General features: G+C 43.0%; 1 protein-coding gene across 4 annotated transcripts in view; it reads right to left on the reverse strand.

Annotated features, from left to right (window-relative positions):
* RNF38 (ring finger protein 38) overlaps positions 1 to 18541 on the reverse strand; it is a 514010-nt gene that overhangs the window by 141898 nt on the left and 353571 nt on the right. For all 4 annotated transcript variants that reach the window (XM_063914635.1, XM_063914636.1, XM_063914638.1 and 1 more), the window contains one exon: positions 6996 to 7189. In XM_063914635.1, the coding sequence (XP_063770705.1) occupies positions 6996 to 7189 (194 nt within the window). The remainder of the gene's footprint in view (positions 1 to 6995; positions 7190 to 18541) is intronic.

The following is an 18541-nucleotide window of genomic DNA, read 5'->3' on the forward strand; positions in this document are numbered from 1 at the left end:
ACAATACATTATAAATACCTGTCACATATATATAGCTGCCTATACACTGTGCTGCTGTTCATATATTTGATCCGCCAGATTCCACCGTGCCTCTTCCCCCCTGTAACGCTGTGTCTCTGCGGGAAGCCTGCAGCCTCTTAGCGCTGGCACTTGTCGGTGGATGGTGCTGGGCGGCCGGACGGAGCGGCGGTCACCGTCTCTGTACTGAGACTGAGGGAGCGTCTGCGGCCGTATGGCGCTGGGCGGCCGGACGGAGCTGGGCGGCCGGACGGAGCGCTGGGACGGGCGGCTTGCAGACGTAGCGGCTGGGGCTTGGCGGGCGTATGAGCGGCGAAGCAGCATATTAACCCCAACATAGCGGGGCGGCAGCCTGCGCTGACCGCCCCGTTCCCCAGCCTACCTTGCTTGTCTCCTGATCATGGCTGCGACGGGGCTTCTTATGTGTAAGCTCCGTCCAGCTCTCCAGTGATGTAACTCATGGCTGTGACGGGGCTTCTTCTGTGTAAGCTCCGTCCAGCTCTGTAGTCCTGGCTGCGACGGGGCTTCTATGTGTAAGCTCCGTCCAGCTTTCCAGTGATCTAAGTCATGGCTGCGACGGGGCTTCTTCTGTGTAAGCTCCGTCCAGCTCTCTAGTCCTGGCTGCTCTTTGCAGGAGCAGTGGGCTGCCTGTGGCTGTGAGGGTGCTCTTTGTGAGGACCGACACGCCATGCGCTGCCCGTGCAGCGGCACTATCCCGGACCCATGTTTTTCTTGAAACTGGGAAGGGATGTGTTATTGAAAAAAAAATAAAAAGTAAAAATGAAAAATTAATAAAATCTTCCAACAAGTGTGGGAATCCCACAAGCCGATGTTAGTGCTTTGAGCACAGAAAAAACACTGGGTTCGTACACTGAGGTACTCTGGGATATGGAGGGGTGGAGAGTTCTAAATTTAAATATTCAGTGCCTTTGTTCTGCTACGCCGTCCATATCCCAAGAGTACTCCAGTGACCCCTAGTGGATGAAAAAGAAATGTAGTTACACAACAGCTGGAGGGCCGCAGTTTGGACATGCCTGTCTTAGAGGATCAGTCGTGCTTCGACCATGACCTATGCCTTGATGACGCGGCGGTGTGATATCATAGGTCACGGCCGCTGCATCTCACCACCCAGCCAGCCCACCCACCTACATACACATCTTCCAGTTTCCGCCTGCATCCACAGCTTTCCTTGCCCACCCACATCCACACCTGCGCGACCTCCCACTCAGTATTCGCAGCAATCCATTATGAACAACCTCCGCCACTGAGGTACAGGGAGGAGGACAGCTGACTGGTAGGGGCTAATATTTGTTATTTTAGTTCTCCTGTGGGGAACAATAGGATTTATATATTTATGGGGGAACAATGTGATTAATTCATGTGGGAAGCAATAGGATTTATGAGGGGAGAAATGTGATTTATTTATGTAGGGAGCAATAGGATTTATGTAAGGAGCAACTTGATTTATGTGGGGAGCAATGTGATTGTTTTTTCTGTGTAGGCCGATGTATGTGTGGATTTTTTATTACTGTGAGGGCCAATGTGTGTTTTTAAGGTTTTTCTTTCTGTGGGGAATGGATGGTGTGCCTTGGCAATTTTAGAATATTGTTCGGTGTGCCGCAAGTGAAAAAAGGTTGAAAATCACTGACTTAAAACATTCCACATATCTATCCAGTCAGGTGTCGGCACTGCCGACGGGACACCTCATTTAATTTGATCTCTTCCTCCTCCTGAAAACCTTCTACCTCCGACATGTCGACACACGCATACCGACACACCACACACAGGGAATCCTCTTATCTGAGGACAGTTCCCCTACAAGGCCCTTCGGAGAGACAGAGAGAGAGTATGCCAGCACACACCCCAGCGCTATATGACCTAGGAAGAAAAACAGTAATTTAATGTTTACCCAGTAGCGCAGTTGTATATTATCTGCGCTGAATTATGTGCGCCCCCTCTTTTCAAACCCTCTTGACTACCGTGGTATAAGCAGGGGAGAGTCCGGGGAGCTTCCTCCTAGCGGTGCTGTGGAGAAAAAATGGCGCTGGTGAGTGCTGAGGGAGAAGCCACGCCCCCTCGGCGGCGGGCTTCTGTCCCGCTCAAATAGTGTAAAATTGGCGGGGGCTCGTACATATATACAGTGTCCAGCTGTATATATACGTCCTTTTTTTTGCCAAATTAGAGGTTTACATGCTACCCAGGGCGGCGCCCCCCCTGCGCCCTGCACCCTTACAGTGACTGCCGTATGTGAGGTGTATGGGAGCAATGGTGCACAGCTGCAGTTCTGTGCGTTACCTCAGTGAAGATCAAGGAGTCTTCTGCCGCCTCTGAAGTCTTCTTTTCTTCTCATACTCACCCGGCTTCTATCTTTCGGCTCTGACGGACGGCGAGGGGGAGATCCTGCGTACCAATCCCTCTGGAGCTAATGGTGTCCAGTAGCCTAAGAAGCAGAGCCTTTCAACTCACAGAAGTAGGTCTGCTTCTCTCCCCTCAGTCCCTCGATGCAGGGAGTCTTGCCAGCAGACTCCCTGAAAATAAAAAACCTAACAAATATACTTTGTCAGGAAGCTCAGGAGAGCTCTCTGAAAAGCACCCAGTCTCCACTGGGCACAGTATCAAACCGAGGTCTGGAGGAGGGGCATAGAGGGAGGAGCCAGTGCACACCCAGATCTAAAGTCTTTCTTAAAGTGCCCATGTCTCCTGCGGAGCCCGTCTATCCCCATGGTCCTTACGGAGTCCTCAACATCCTCTAGGACGTTAGAGAAAATATTATATTATAATTATATACATACATACATACATACACACACACACACACACACACACACACACACACACACACACACTCTGCTGGATCTAAAATGAGTAGTAATAAATAAAATATTTCTCAGTACATTAGTAGGGTATCTATTGGGAGTCTCCTGGCTCATTTCGTTGCAGGGGATCTTCTACCGGGAGTGCCTCTGCAATCCACTTGTACAATGTCTGTTCTGTAAAGTCTGTTCTGGATAATGTTTCCAACAGTAAATAGCCAGTTTGTGCAGTGTCTTGGCTGCGACTTGAATTAATGTAGTACGTCTCTTCATGCCAATGCTTGGAACCCTGATGCCAGTGAACAGATGTTTCTTCAAGCCTTGTGGATCCCGTTCAGGTGAGTATTGCTTTTTATTTATTACTGCTCATTTAGAGCAAGCACTCTGATTATATACAGTACTGTGCAACAGTTTTAGGCAGGTGTTCAAAAACAAGTGCAAACGTTCTTGTGTGGAAGTGAAGAATCAATGCTGTTTTGAAAGCACCATCAAAACAGTGACCACCAAAACAGTGATTTGATGGGTACCCGGACTCTGGGTCGACACCCATTAGGTAGACAGTGACTAGGTCAACATGACCATTAGGTAGACATGAACAAGGTTGACATGCGTTTTTCACATTTTTTAAAACGTGTTCATGCTTTACAATCCACATGGACTACGATTAGAAATGGTAACCTGTGCTGAGCGCAGCGTTAGAGCGAGGCAACCTGCCCGAAGCACTGCGAGCCATGCAAGGGGACACGGTGCACTAATTGGGGTTCCCGGTGACTTAACGAAGAAAACAGCACAAAAAATAAAAAAAATAAAGGCCATGAAAAACAGTCAACATTTTTTACATGTCAACCTAATGCTCGTGTTGACCAACACACTGTCAACCCTGAGTCCCATACCCAATTTGATGTAGATTTACTAATGTGTATATTTAGAAAATGATTACACATAGGACAGGTGGTATGTCAATAATGCTGCTTTCACATCGCAAAACCTGCTTTTGAAATGGTATTTGAAACGGTTCTTAAAACTGTTCTGAGCAGTTAAACCCCTTTCACATCTCATGTTGTAACCAGTAAATTACCATTTCATTCCCGTTTTGGTACCTTTCACACTGAACCCGTTTCACCCATAGAAAACAGTGGTTGTCATTATAAATGGACTTTTCTGGCCCACACATTATTATTAATCACTAATGAATTCATTATTAATAATTTGGATAGTCGTACGATGGAACCCAGCAGCTTGAAGCATATCTATTTTTATTAGATGGGATTAGGTACTTGGTTTGTCTTTTTTGGAGGCACAAGTATTATTTATATATTTTTTTAAATTATTATTATTATTTTTTCAGATGGAATGGTTAAATACAGGAAAAAAAATGGCGTGGGGGTCCCCCCTCCAAAGCATAACCAGCCTCGGGCTCTTCGAGCTGGACCTGGTTCTAAAAATGCGGGGGAAAAATTGACAGGGGATCCCCCGTATTTTTAAAACCAGCACCGGGCTCTGCGCCTGGTGCAAAAAATACGGGGGACAAAACGAGTAGGGGTCCCCCGTATTTTTCACACCAGCATCGGGCTCCACTAGCTGGACAGATAATGCCACAGCCGGGGGTCACTTATGCCGTGCCCTGCGGCCGTAGCATTAAATATCCAACTAGTCACCCCTGGCCGGGGTACCCTGGGGGAGTGGGGACCCCTTCAATCAAGGGGTCCCCCCCCCAGCCACCCAAGGGCCAGGGGTGAAGCCCGAGGCTGTCCCCCCCCCATCCAATGGGCTGCGGATGGGGGGGCTGATAGCCTTTGTTGTAAATGAAAAGATATTGTTTTTTCCAGTAGTACTACAAGTCCCAGCAAGCCTCCCCCGCAAGCTGGTACTTGGAGAACCACAAGTACCAGCATGCGGGAGAAAAATGGGCCCGCTGGTACCTGTAGTTCTACTGGGGAAAAAAATACCCAAATAAAAACAGTACACACACACCTTGATAGTAAAACTTTATTTCATACGTCGACACACACATACTTACCTATGTTCACACGCCGACATCGGTCCTCTTCTCCATGTAGAATCCAGGGGTACCTGAAAATAAAAGATCAATATACTCACCTCAACCAGGCTCCAGAGATAAATCAACGTACTTGGAGAAAAAAACAAACCGGACAACCGACCACACGGACTGAAAGGGGTCCCATGCTGACACATCAGACCCCTTTCCACGAATGAGACCTGTCAGTGACAGCTGTCACAGAAAGGTCTCTTAAGCCAATCAGGAAGCGCTACTTCCGTGGCGCTCACCTGATTGGCTGTGCGCTGTCTGTGCTGTGACAGCGCATCGCACAGCTTCGTCCATTATATTCAATGGTGGGAACTTAGCGGCTAGCGGTGAGGTCACCCGCCGGTCAGCGGCTGACCCCACCGCTAGCCGCAAAGTTCCCACCATTGAAAGTAATGGAGCGGCTTTGCGATGCGCTGTCTGACAGCTCAGACAGTGCACAGCCAATCAGGTGAGCGCCACGGAAGTAGCGCTTCCTGATTGGCTGAAGGGACTTCAGTGACAGGAGTCACGTGATGTCCCGGCATTCGGGGAGAGGGGTCTCATGTGTCAGCATGGGACCCCTTTCGGTCCGCAGGTCCGGGTGTTCGTTTTCTTTTTTTGCCAAGTCCGTGGATTTATCTCTGGACCATGGCTGAGGGGAGTATATTGAACTTTTATTTTCAGGTACCCCTGGATTCTACATGGAGAAGAGGACCGATGTCGGCGTGTGAACATAGGTAAGTATGTGTGTGTCGACGTATGAAATAAAGTTTTACTATCAAGGTGTGTGTGTACTGTTTTTATTTGGGTATTTTTTTTCCAGTAGAACTACAGGTACCAGCGGGCCCGTTTTTCTCCCGCATGCTGGTACTTGTGGTTCTCCAAGTACCAGCTTGCGGGGGAGGCTTGCTGGGACTTGTACTACTGGAAAAAACAATATCTTTTCATTTACAACAAAGGCTATCAGCCCCCCCATCCGCAGCCCATTGGATGGGGGGGGACAGCCTCGGGCTTCACCCCTGGCCCTTGGGTGGCTGGGGGGGGGGGGGGGGGGACCCCTTGATTGAAGGGGTCCCCACTCCCCCAGGGTACCCCGGCCAGGGGTGACTAGTTGGATATTTAATGCCACGGCCGCAGGGCACGGCATAAAAGTGACCCCCGGCTGTGGCATTATCTGTCCAGCTAGTGGAGCCTGATGCTGGTGTGAAAAATACGGGGGACCCCTACTCGTTTTGTCCCCCGTATTTTTTGCACCAGGCGCAGAGCCTGGTGCTGGTTTTAAAAATACGGGGGATCCCCTGTCAATTTTTCCCCCGCATTTTTAGAACCAGGACCAGCTCGAAGAGCCCGAGGCTGGTTATGCTTTGGAGGGGGGACCCCACGCCATTTTTTCCCGTGTTTTTCACATTTAAACGTGTATAAAGCCACTCTCTCATGTGTCTCCTATGTTTTCCAAGCTGTTTCCTGGTTGTGGCTGGTGACATCACACATGGAGACAGCCTATCATCTTCTGGGGCTTGCAAATACCGTTTCAGACCCTTTCACACTGCACAGTGAAATGGGACTGAAACGGGTAGGACCCTGCTTTTTTACCGTTTCAAAATACCGGTATTTTGAAAACGGTAAATTGAAGGGGACCCTTTCACATCGCAGCTTGACCCGTTTAGGAAGCCAGTTAAAACGGCAAAATACCGGGTATAAGCTGCGGTGTGAAAGGGGTATAACTTTGCCCCTTATACATTTAAACCCCAAGACACAAAAAAAAAAAAAATCCTCATAACTGGAGTTAACCTTTTAGGACACTACACAAACACAATGCTTTATAATACAGAATATGTAAAATCAGAATAGCAATGTCATTAGGCTGCAGACCTGCAACAGGATGAAATGTGTCAACCTTTTTTAAAAGAATCCAGGCAGGGGGAGGCACTTTTCTTACACAATTGTAAAGCATATGCCATTCAAAATCTGCAACGGTCAACGATAAAACTTTTTTTTGTCAACACATTTTTGGAAAATGTGTTCACTAATCTAAGAAAATGGGACACCCCCCCCCACAATTAATAATAAATAACTAAGGTTTAAACCACAGGTTTGGACACATTCACAGGGCCATACAAAAACACTTGAGTTACCTTCTTCTGTTGCGAGCAGGTGTGTTACATCTTTCCCCTGAGAAGTGGTGCTGATTGGGACGAGCCGATGGAGGCCGCCTATTTGATGTCATCTCCCATGGTCGCATTGGCGGTGATGGTGCAGGAGATGCCACTGTGTAATCGTAAACCGAATTTGACAATCTCTGTCTTTTTGGGCTGGGACTATCTTCGTTCTGAAACAAAAAGAAAAACAAATTACTTGGGCATTACATTCTACATTTGTAGGATGCTCTCACATCAACTAAACACCAAAAGCATGTCAGAAACAAAGTAAAATGTGAGCTCTGCTCAGTAACTTAATTGTATAACATTGCAAATAGCACAAATTAAATAGAATAATACAAAGATACAAAGTCAAATAAACGGTCATTCAGAGACCTGCAAAAGAACATACATAAATAGACTTGAGAGGATGAATACACTGAAAGTGTACTTTGCCAGGTCTCTGCTGTATGGACCACTTTAAAGCTTATCCAAAGCAAGTAGTACACTACTGACCAGCAATGAAACCTCAAATTAATGTTAGTTTTGTCAAAGTCTTTGCTTGGTACAGTGAAGTGGGTGAGGTTGACTAGTTTACATGCATTGGAAGATTTTACAACTGAACCTCTGGCTCCCATTAGAGTTGCTTTAAAAAGCATGACACGTCTGCCCTGAATAAAGTGACTAAGCGTAATAAACACATTACCAGTGTGAATTCAATTTCTAGATAGATACGACTTTTCATTTTTAGAAGCTTTAGTCGATATACCCATAAGTCTGAGAAGACACCACTGCTGCCATGTCCCAAAGCAATTTGATTTAGCAAACTATAACTTAAGATCACCAACACTTGACTTACAGTAGCCATTCCATTCAGTATCCAATGATACACAATCAAGAGCGCACCAGAGCTAGTTTTTATAGCTTATGCTGCAAAGATTCAAATTCTTATTTAAAATCAACAATAATGCACAAAACCCACCATACAAGTTGTGAACTTTCTTTTCGAACCTAAATTAAAAAAGTTTCTATTTCACATAAAATCTAGACATAGAGTAATAAATAATAATTTTATGTATATAGTGCTCAAGGACACAAGGTGCTAGAAGGAAGTTTGAGTTTTGCTGCCAGAATGCCTAGGACCATTAATTGTGATGCACCTGCACATATAATCAGACCATTCCCATATGTTGTTTGACAATAACCTTGAAAGCAAACATCTGCGATGTACTGTCGCAATTTCCCAATTCACCCCCAGTGCCTGAATCGGGAATATACAACATGTTTATAAATCCTGATTTCCCACTCCAAAAATGGTCAGGTTTGGCAAAGTCTGGAATACTTAACAAAGAATCTCCCAGATGGATAACCGATCAGCGGATCTGGTCACATTGGGCAATTGGCAGGCAGGTGTATGGGGGCCTTAAGAGAAAAGAGAAAAAAAAAAAAAAAAAAAAAAACACAAAAAAACCCCCCCACAGGCTTGCATACATGAATGCTGCCACAGCTTCAGAGAGAATCCCCAACTAGCCACAGAAGATACTGTACCAAGAATGACATATACCGGGGAGCAAAGAAACCAGCCGTATTGCAACTAATTCACATTATGCTTGGTAAATCGTGGATTTGTTTCCAAGACAATTGCAACCTCATAACTGTAGAACAATAATCCTGACAACATTCAAAAGGCATAACGGCTATCAGGCAGCTGTTGAAGAGCTATTTATTCAATAGTTTTTCTGTGTCAGTCTGGCAAAATGTTTTCATAAAACAACTATGCTCTTTCCAGATCTGTATCCAAATCCTTAGAACATGTATGATTTCACATCAGTTATCTTAATATGTGATTTACAATTAAATAGATCTAGAGGTCTATGAATGTGCCACCAATTCTCAAATACTGTGCAAAGTGAGAATATATGCACATAGATTATTGTAACTGCAGCCATTCTGGCAACATTTAACTGGTCTTCATTAGAGATCTAAAACTATTCAAGTGACTGCAAAAAAAATAAAAATGCAATTTTTGTCAAGTATGCATTTCATGTGAAATCCAATTGAAAAGAAACTAAGTGAAGCTTTGTTTTGTTCCCGTACACTGATTCCACACATATATGGAATAGAGAAAACATTTAGTGAAATGAAAGCATCACATCCGACATAACTACTCTGAAAATACACGGACAACTCCGAAGAAATTACGCCGAGCACAGCAATCTCATCAAAGTTACTCAAATTGAATTTTCAACACCATTTGCATGTCAAAGGCAGAACACTACATGAACTCCTTTTAAATACAAATTGTGTTATGCAAACACCCATTCAAGGCCTTTGAAATCCAAAAAACCCTGTTTGCATTTCCCTTTTTCTTTTCCCCTGAAAGAGAATGTGTCAGACCAATTTAAATTCATCTACTGTGAAACAATGGAGGGTTATGTGTCTATTTTAATGCATCATCATCAAGACATATTTTCAATTAAAAAGTAACCTCCCACAATTAAGCCACATGAGCAGGTTCAAGAACTTGCATACAGATTAAGGATTCAGGAAAGAACAGGATTGGGACACCATCTGCCGTTTTAAGCAAAACACTAAACATGTAAAGAATAGTGTTTTTTGCGGCATAGTAACATAACGAAGAAGAAACATGCATACAGGTTGAGTATCCCTTATCCAAAATCCCACATTTTTGGTTCCCCTACTGAGAGAATGACATATATGTATATATTATATATCTATATATGTGTCATTATCTCAGGAGGGGAACCAAAAATGTGGGATTTTGAATTTTGGATATGGGATACTCAACCTGTATAAGTAAAACCACTAAGAGTAATAAAGTGGTGTGTAAGACTTTCCTAAAATAAGTAGTTCAGCTTGAGATTTCTGTTTCAGAAGCACTCTTTCTTAGCAGTTGTAAAAGTTATGCTTTAAGTCAGATAGCTTATAAAAACTTAAAACAGTCTGTTGAAACAAATGCATTTCAAATGGAGAACATTAAAATTGGCTCACTTATACATATTTTTGTCTAAAACAGCTTGTCTGCAGTTTAAAAATAGCTTTAACAATTGAAGTGTGAGTCCTCCTTTTTAGAGAAAAAAATTATTGCTATCAACTTAGAGCTGTTTAATGCTGCACTTAGCATGGAGTGAAAGTGTGTGTGTGTGTGTGTGTGTGTGTGTGTGTGTATATATGTGTGTATATATATATATATCTTTCAACGAAATGGTGTGCAGGTGCGCTGGTTACTTTTCTAATTCCTCTTGAAAATGGAACGAAATCCTCATGGTCTGAAAAACTCTGGGATGTAGTACTGGGTTTATAGCCTTCCAGAAACCGCGTGGCCTGCTAGACATATCTGCCTCCAAGCTGAGGATCGGTCTTCTCCTGTCTGTGTTGGTGTCCCGACGAGCAGCAGCGTTGTCCTGTAAGCCGCTGGCGCGGTGTGAGGTCCTGGTGCCCAGTGCAGCACAGCTTACTGGCGTGTAGAGAGTGGAGCAAGCATTCTATACACATCATGTGGTAAACAGTCCACACGGGTGAGAATCTCGGTGACAGTGATTTTATTTGTTTTAAAAAAGTGGTTTGCACTATGTGCGCCCCTCCTTTTGTTTTTGTATCTAGAAAATATTATATACACTGCTCAAAAAAATAAAGGGAACACTTAAACAACACATCCTAGATCTGAATGAATGGAATATTCTTATTAAATACTTTGTTCTTTACATAGTTGAATGTGCTGACAACAAAATCACACAAAAATTATCAATGGAAATCAAATTTATTAACCCATGGAGGTCTGGATTTGGAGTCACACTCAAAATTAAAGTGGAAAAACACACTACAGGCTGATCCAACTTTGATGTAATGTCTTTAAAACAAGTCAAAATGAGGCTCAGTAGTGTGTGTGGCCTCCACGTGCCTGTATGAACTCCCTACAACGCCTGGGCATGCTCCTGATGAGGTGGCGGATGGTCTCCTGAGGGATCTCCTCCCAGACCTGGACTAAAGCATCAGCCAACTCCTGGACAGTCTGGGGTGCAACGTGGCGTTGGTGGATGGAGCGAGACATGATGTCCCAGATGTGCTCAATTGGATTCAGGTCTGGGGAACGGGCGGGCTAGTCCATAGCATCAATGATCTTCGTCTTGCAGGAACTGCTGACACTCCAGCCACATGAGGTCTAGCATGGTCTTGCATTAGGAGGAACCCAGGGCCAACCGCACCAGCATATGGTCTCACAAGGGGTCTGAGGATCTCATCTCGGTACCTAATGGCAGTCAGGCTACCTCTGGCGAGCACATGGAGGGCTGTGTGGCCCCCCAAAGAAATGCCACCCCACACCATTACTGACCCACTGCCAAACCGGTCATGCTGGAGGATGTTGCAGGCAGAAAGTTCTCCTTGGCGTCTCCAGACTCTGTCACATGTGCTCAGTGAGAACCTGCTTTCATCTGTGAAGAGCACAGGGCGCCAGTGGCGAATTTGCCAATCTTTGTGTTCTCTGGCAAATGCCAAACGTCCTGCACGGTGTTGGGCTGTAAGCACAACCCCCACCTGTGGACGTCGGGCCCTCATACCACCCTCATGGAGTCTGTTTCTGATCGTTTGAGTAGACACCTGCACATTTGTGGCTTGCTGGAGGTCATTTTGCAGGGCTCTGGCAGTGCTCCTCCTGTTCCTCCTTGCACAAAGGCGGAGGTAGCGGTCCTGCTGCTGGGTTGTTGCCCTCTTACGGCCTCCTCCACATCTCCTGATGTACTGGCCTGTCTCCTGGTAGCGCCTCCATGCTCTGGACACTACGCTGACAGACACAGCAAACCTTCTTGCCACAGCTCGCATTGATGTGCCATCCTGGATGAGCTGCACTACCTGAGCCACTTGTGTGGGTTGTAGGGAGGTCATACAGGCACGTGGAGGCCACACACACACACTACTGAGCCTCATTTTGACTTGTTTTAAGTACATTACATAAACGGATCAGCCTGTAGTGTGTTTTTCCACTTTAATTTTGAGTGCGACTCCAAATCCAGACCTCCATGGGTTAATAAATTTGATTTCCATTGATAATTTTTGTGCGCTTTTGTTGTCAGCACATTCAACTATATAAAGAACAAAGTATTTAATAAGAATATTTCATTTATTCAGATCTAGGATGCGTTAGTTTAGTGTTCCCTTTATTTTTTTTGATAGAGATATATATATATATATATATATATATATATATATATATATATATATATATATATATATATACATACATACATATACACGAGACCACTTACATCTAAGCCTCACTGCATGTTATAAAGCCCTTCCAGTCAGGCCATACCATGGCTTGGTAGCAGACTGGCTTTATGTGCGACTTTTTCCATTTAAGAGAGTCTTATTCGCAAAACGATGTGAAAAGGACGCGTGGACAGCTTATGCCAATTAAAATGATATTAGGCATGCCTATATTCTGTGCGTGACCATGGCTTTATCTGCATACAAAATTATGTTATGAGTTTTCATAGAAAAACTGCACTAATGGGGCACAAACGCGGTGTAATTTAACTACTACTACTATATATCCAGGGAGGTAATTCTGAGTTCATCGCAGCAGCAAATTTGTTAGCAGTTGGGCAAAACCATGTGCACTGCAGGGGGGGCAGATATAACATGTGCAGAGAGAGTAAGATTTGGGTGGGGTGTGTTCAAACTGAAATTTAATTTGCAGTGCAAGAATAAAGCAGCCAGTATTTACCCTGCACAGAAACAAAATACCCCATCCAAATCTAACTCTCTCTGCACATATTATATCTGCCCCCCCCTGCAGAGCACATGGTTTTGCCCAACTGCTAACAAATTTGTTGCTGCGATCACCTCTGAATTAGGCCCCATATCAGTAGTAATCACACCATGTTTATACAGCTTGCGATGCTGATGTGCGCTTCCACAGGGTCGGCATTGCAAGTAAAAATAGACTGCGCAGGCAGGTCAATTTTGATTACAAAGTGTACAATCTAGGACATTGCATAGTCAAAGTTCACCATAGCCAGAATCGCACAGTGTGTACAGTCAGTATCGGTGGATTTTGGCTCTAGGATGATCAAGGAAATCGCATAGTGCAAATTTACCTATAGGCAGTTTCGCACCATGTGTATGCCCCACAAATGATATACACCACAAGCATTCTATACACCCACACAGGGTGTGAAAAAAAACAACCACCTTATTTTTAGAAAAAAAAAAACAAGAAAAAAAAACACATACACACACGTGTGTGTGTGTGTGTGTGTGTGTGTGTGTGTGTGTGTGTGTGTGTGTATTTTTTTATTGTTTTAATTTAAACTGGATTTTTATTTAAAAAAAAATGATCAAGCAAATAAACCAAGTAAGACAATAGTTCACAGTTCTTAAAAAAAATACTGTAACTTCAGTATATTTCATTTAAATGACTTGACAGTGTCACCATGAATCAAACAAATCACACAAACAAAAGGAAAGAAGCAGCAATGATGCTTAAATGCTATAATAGTTGGCAATTGCCTTGCCTGATTTATAAATCTGATTAAAGGGCCGTATTCACGGCCCAATTTGGGGAGAGATGTGTGCTGAGCGGGGGGAGGGCGCTCATTTCACGCTAGATTGAGTCTGCATGCAGGTTAATCTAGCACCAGTAACAGCGACGCGTGGGGCCTCGCATCACTATCGCTGTGAAGTGATCACTGCTTCAAATCTAAGCAGTCAGATTGCTTAGATTTTAAGCAGTGATCGCTCCGTGAGTAGCCCCCTTAAGCCTACACATTAGGGTTTTTGGAACACCTTAAAAAGAAATACAGGTTGAGTATCCCATATCCAAATATTCCGAAATACGGAATATTCTAAAATACAGACTTTTTTGAGTGAGATAGTGAAACCTTTGTTTTCTGATGGCTCAATGTACACAAACTTTGTTTTATACACAAAGTTATTAAAAATATTGTATTACATGACCTTCAGGCTGTGTGTATAAGGTACATATGAAACATAAATGAATTGTGTGAATGTACACACATTGTTTAATGCACAAAGTTATAAAAAATATTGGCTAAAATTACCTTCAGGCTGTGTGTATAAGGTGTATATGAAACAAATACATTCTTTGCTTAGATTTAGGTCCCATCGCCATGATATCTCATTATGGTATGCAATTATTCCAAAATACGGAAAAATCCCATATCCAAAATACCTCTGGTCCCAAGCATTTTGGATAAGGGATACTCAACCTGTACAAGTTTTGCAGCTTTATTAGTACCTAAGGCTAAGCAGTTTCTCAGTTTAGACTGCACCAAACCAAGGGGATTATTCAGGTTCGTTACCAAACAAAAAAAAATAATAATTACCAATTGGGCAGATATAACACGTGTAGAAAGATTTACATATGGGTGGGTTATTTTGTTTTTGCGCAGGGTAAATACTGGCTGCTTTATTTTTACACTGCAATTTAGATTTCAGTTTGAACACACCCCACCCAAATCTAACTCTCTCTGCACATGTTATATCTGCCCCACATGGAGTGCAATATGGTTTTGCCCAACTGCTAAACTTTTTTTTGGTTGAATAAGGGCCCGAATGTGGAAAATATTCCTTCTACTGAAGCCGACGATGCTGCAGCTGTTAGCAATTGCTCTGCTACCATGATATTTTCATTACCAGCTACAGTTTTTCAACCAATGTGCATTTTCCACCTAACCTATTGGTGAGACTGTGGACACAACATCATGGTCATTAAACGGGGTTGCTTTTGCTTGGAACTTGACTAGTGTTGGTAGAAGGGTTTCTGAATGTGGATATTTTTCTTTGGCAAACTTAAGAGCGTCTTACTTTCTTTTGCAGTTAAACAACTACCACAGTAACGTGGGTCCATCAAGTAAGCAAGACAATGTGCAGGTCCCAATGCTCGATTATAGCAGTCCAAAAATATCTTCTTGCTCGGTTTGTCGAGATTTAATTCTTTCAAACTATCCTCTAATTCTTTCCACATATGTACAGCATTGGGGGGGAAAAATAATGTGATTTAAATCAATGACTTCTTTTTAAAAATCAGATTTAAGTGATGATTTAAATAAAGTTGATTTAAAAATCAGCACACACGTGCATTTACAATCTGTGCAAATGCCTGCTATACTGGGAATTTCAATGACCAAAACAGAAAAAAAAAAAGGAAGGAGTACTGCTGCTGCTACTCCATGAAAAAGTCATACAAATATGTTTAATCAAATTTGTCTCTCTCTTTCATGTTACATAGAACCACTGTTAAACAAAGACCTTTTTAAATGAGACTTTAAAAAAAAAAGTTTAACTAATTTTTATTAAGTTATTGAAAAGTTGCAGACTTTAAAGCTTTCATTAGAATCTCCAAATTAGAAATAAAAAGGGCATAAACTATTGTAAAACTAAAAACCCAACAAAATATCTATTTAGTTTATTTATTAGCCAAAGTAGTTAGGTAAACACTGCTATATTTTGTATAACCAATTTTGGAATTTTGACCACTAAATTAGTTGCAGAGAATAGGATTTTACCAGACTCCTCCGACACGCTACATTTCTTTGAATGGCCAAATTGAAGAAAATTTTATTGTAACAGTGACAAGTTTAACAAATGTATGTGATCCTTAATTGTAAAACAGTCATGCACTATTTGAAGTCAACATTATGGATCGATTTCACATTTACATTTTGCGCATAACATTGAAGGTAACTTTAGACACATCACATTTTAAGCCACATACCAATTTATTTTTTCCTTTTACACAAGTATAGTTTATCCAAAGTGGACATCATTTCTAATTTTCCATAACCAGCCACGTTTTGTTCCCATCCATCTCCAAAAGCATCTTTATGTGCCTGTATTTTTAAATGAAATTGGAAAGCCTACTATCTCCAATAAGGTAATCTGCTAGTCAATGGGAAAGGGGAGGCTGGGGGCTGAAATTTTTTTATTTTTTTTTCTAAAATACGGTTACCCTTTTAAAATATAACACTGTGTAGCTGATTTTATAGTATGGTAGAGAAGCAACTTGTTACTATTAAAAAGTACCATTCATTTTGTTTCCTTTAACTTGGAATATCAATGGATTAACACTCCCTATCACTCGAGTCACGGAAGGAAGGCGGCACATAATGCCACCCTTCTCATAGAAACATAGCATTTTAGAAACATAAGAACCACTTGGCCCATCTACTCTGCCCTTAGTCTACGTGTTATTCTAGCTTTCCACAAGTTGTGAAATGGCAGAAAAGAGACTCCTCACAAATACAATATAGGGTTTGCAGCTAAGCTGACATGGACAAGATCAACGAAACAAAAAAAAGTCAATGTTTCCTTTTCATCTTCCATTACAGGGGGATACGAACGTGTGAAACACAAGAAGCTATTTCACTAGGTGGGACAATACACAATATAGTGAAATGTCTAATCAGCTTGTGAAAAAGTTTTGCTTACCTTTGTTCTTCACTTCCTGCCTTAACCATGACATTATAAATAGATTTGATAAAGGTGTGGACATAGAATACAATATTTTAAATGATGTTGGCATTTTCATCCGCTCGGAACGACACAGTTTAAAAAGTGCCCTGTGTGGGCATGATAACGATGCGCACACCTGTGGGTTGTTAGTCACCTCCTCAAATCCCTTCAACATGCAGAAGGATCTAAGGAGGTGGCGAACATTGCCATGCTGCACCCCCCCCCCCCCCTTTCCCCCAACACGGTCACTAATTATTGCTGGTATCGGGTCCTGACACTTGCGAAGTGTCCCTGGAGGACACATCACTCCGTGTGTGAGAGCTAACACATTATATCATATCTTGGCTGAAATTTTCACCGATTCTATGGGGGCAAATCAATTGTTTTCGCAGCCTTCTGAGGCGAGAGAGGAAATTTTGCAAAGTCCATAGTTTAGGCACACGAACGACTACTTTAGATGGGTTTAGATGAACCCAATGCTTTTAGGAGCGTCAACACTAATGGACAATCAATAATAGGTCTACGGGCTCGATTCAATTCAACACGGATTGAATAGCACCGGGAATTAGCTCCTGGTGATATTCAATTTAGCATGCTGTCATGTTGGGGAAGGCCGGTTGTCACACCAAACAGGGTGTTTTGCCGCGAGAACCGTCATTCTCCGTCCAAAGCGCCCAGCACGATGCCGTTTCTGCCGCAAGTGCAGGAATCAGTACTGCCTTATATTTTAGAAAGGTGGTAATAAAATTACGGAGGTAGTATTTTCTAATTCACATGGTAAAAATAAAATGGTGCACTGACCATGAAATATTAAAATTAGTTGTGCGCTTAAAGCAAAAATCTATACAAATATTGCTAGCATGTTTTTCTTGCTGCTGAAATATACTTTGTGGAAAGTATGTCCTATTCGGAAGAGTTATTCAGCATGGCTGTGGTATAAAGCTATCATAATATGTACCACAAAAAAAAAAAAAAAAAAAAAATCCTCTGCAGACTATTCCAGGAAATCTCCACAGCTACATTAACCGAGGGGAAAAAAAAAATAAGATTTTATACCTACCAGTAAATCTTTTTCTCCTAGTTCGTAGAGGATGCTGGGGACTCCGTAAGGACCATGGGGTATAGACGGGCTCCGCAGGAGACATGGGCACTACAAAGAACTTTAGAATGGGTGTGCACTGGCTACTCCCTCTATGCCCCTCCTCCAGACCTCAGTTAGAGAACTGTGCCCAGAGGAGACGGACAGAACGAGGAAAGAATTTTGTTAATCCAAGGGCAAGATTCATACCAGCCCACACCATCCAAACCGTTTAACATGGAATATATTCATCCAGTTAACAGTATGCAACTAAACAGTATCAGGCAAAGACCGATTACAACTGTAACATAACCCTTATGTAAGCAATAACTATATACAAGCCTTGAGAAAATAGTCCGCACTGGGAAGGGCGCCCAGCATCCTCTACGGACTAGGAGAAAAAGATTAACCGGTAGGTATAAAATCTTATTTTCTCTTACATCCTAGAGGATGCTGGGGACTTCGTAAGGACCATGGGGTTTATACCAAAGCTCCAGACCGGGCGGGAGAGTGCGGACGACTCTGCTCACCGACTGAGCAAACGCAAGGTCCTCATCAGCCAGGGTATCAAACTTACAGAACTTTGCAAAAGTGTTTGAACCCGACCAGGTAGCTGCTCGGCAAAGCTGTAAAGCCGAGACGCCTCGGGCAGCTGCCCAAGAAGAGCCCACCTTCCTAGTGGAATGGACCTTTACCGAATTTGGTAACGGCAATCCTGCCGTAGAATGAGCCTGCTGAATCGTGTTACAGATCCAGCGAGCAATAGTCTGCTTAGAAGCAGGAGCGCCAACTTTGTTGGCCGCATACAGGACAAACAGTGCCTCTGTTTTCCTAACCCGAGCCGTCCTGGCTACATAGATTTTTTTTTAAGGCCCTGACTACATCCAGGGACTTGGAGTCCTCCAAGTCATATGAACCAACCTATTGTAGCCACAGGCACCACAATAGGTTGGTTCATATGAAACGATGA

The sequence above is a fragment of the Pseudophryne corroboree genome, chromosome 1 (genome assembly GCF_028390025.1).
Source record: "Pseudophryne corroboree isolate aPseCor3 chromosome 1, aPseCor3.hap2, whole genome shotgun sequence".
In the NCBI taxonomy this organism is placed as follows: Eukaryota; Metazoa; Chordata; class Amphibia; order Anura; family Myobatrachidae; genus Pseudophryne; species Pseudophryne corroboree.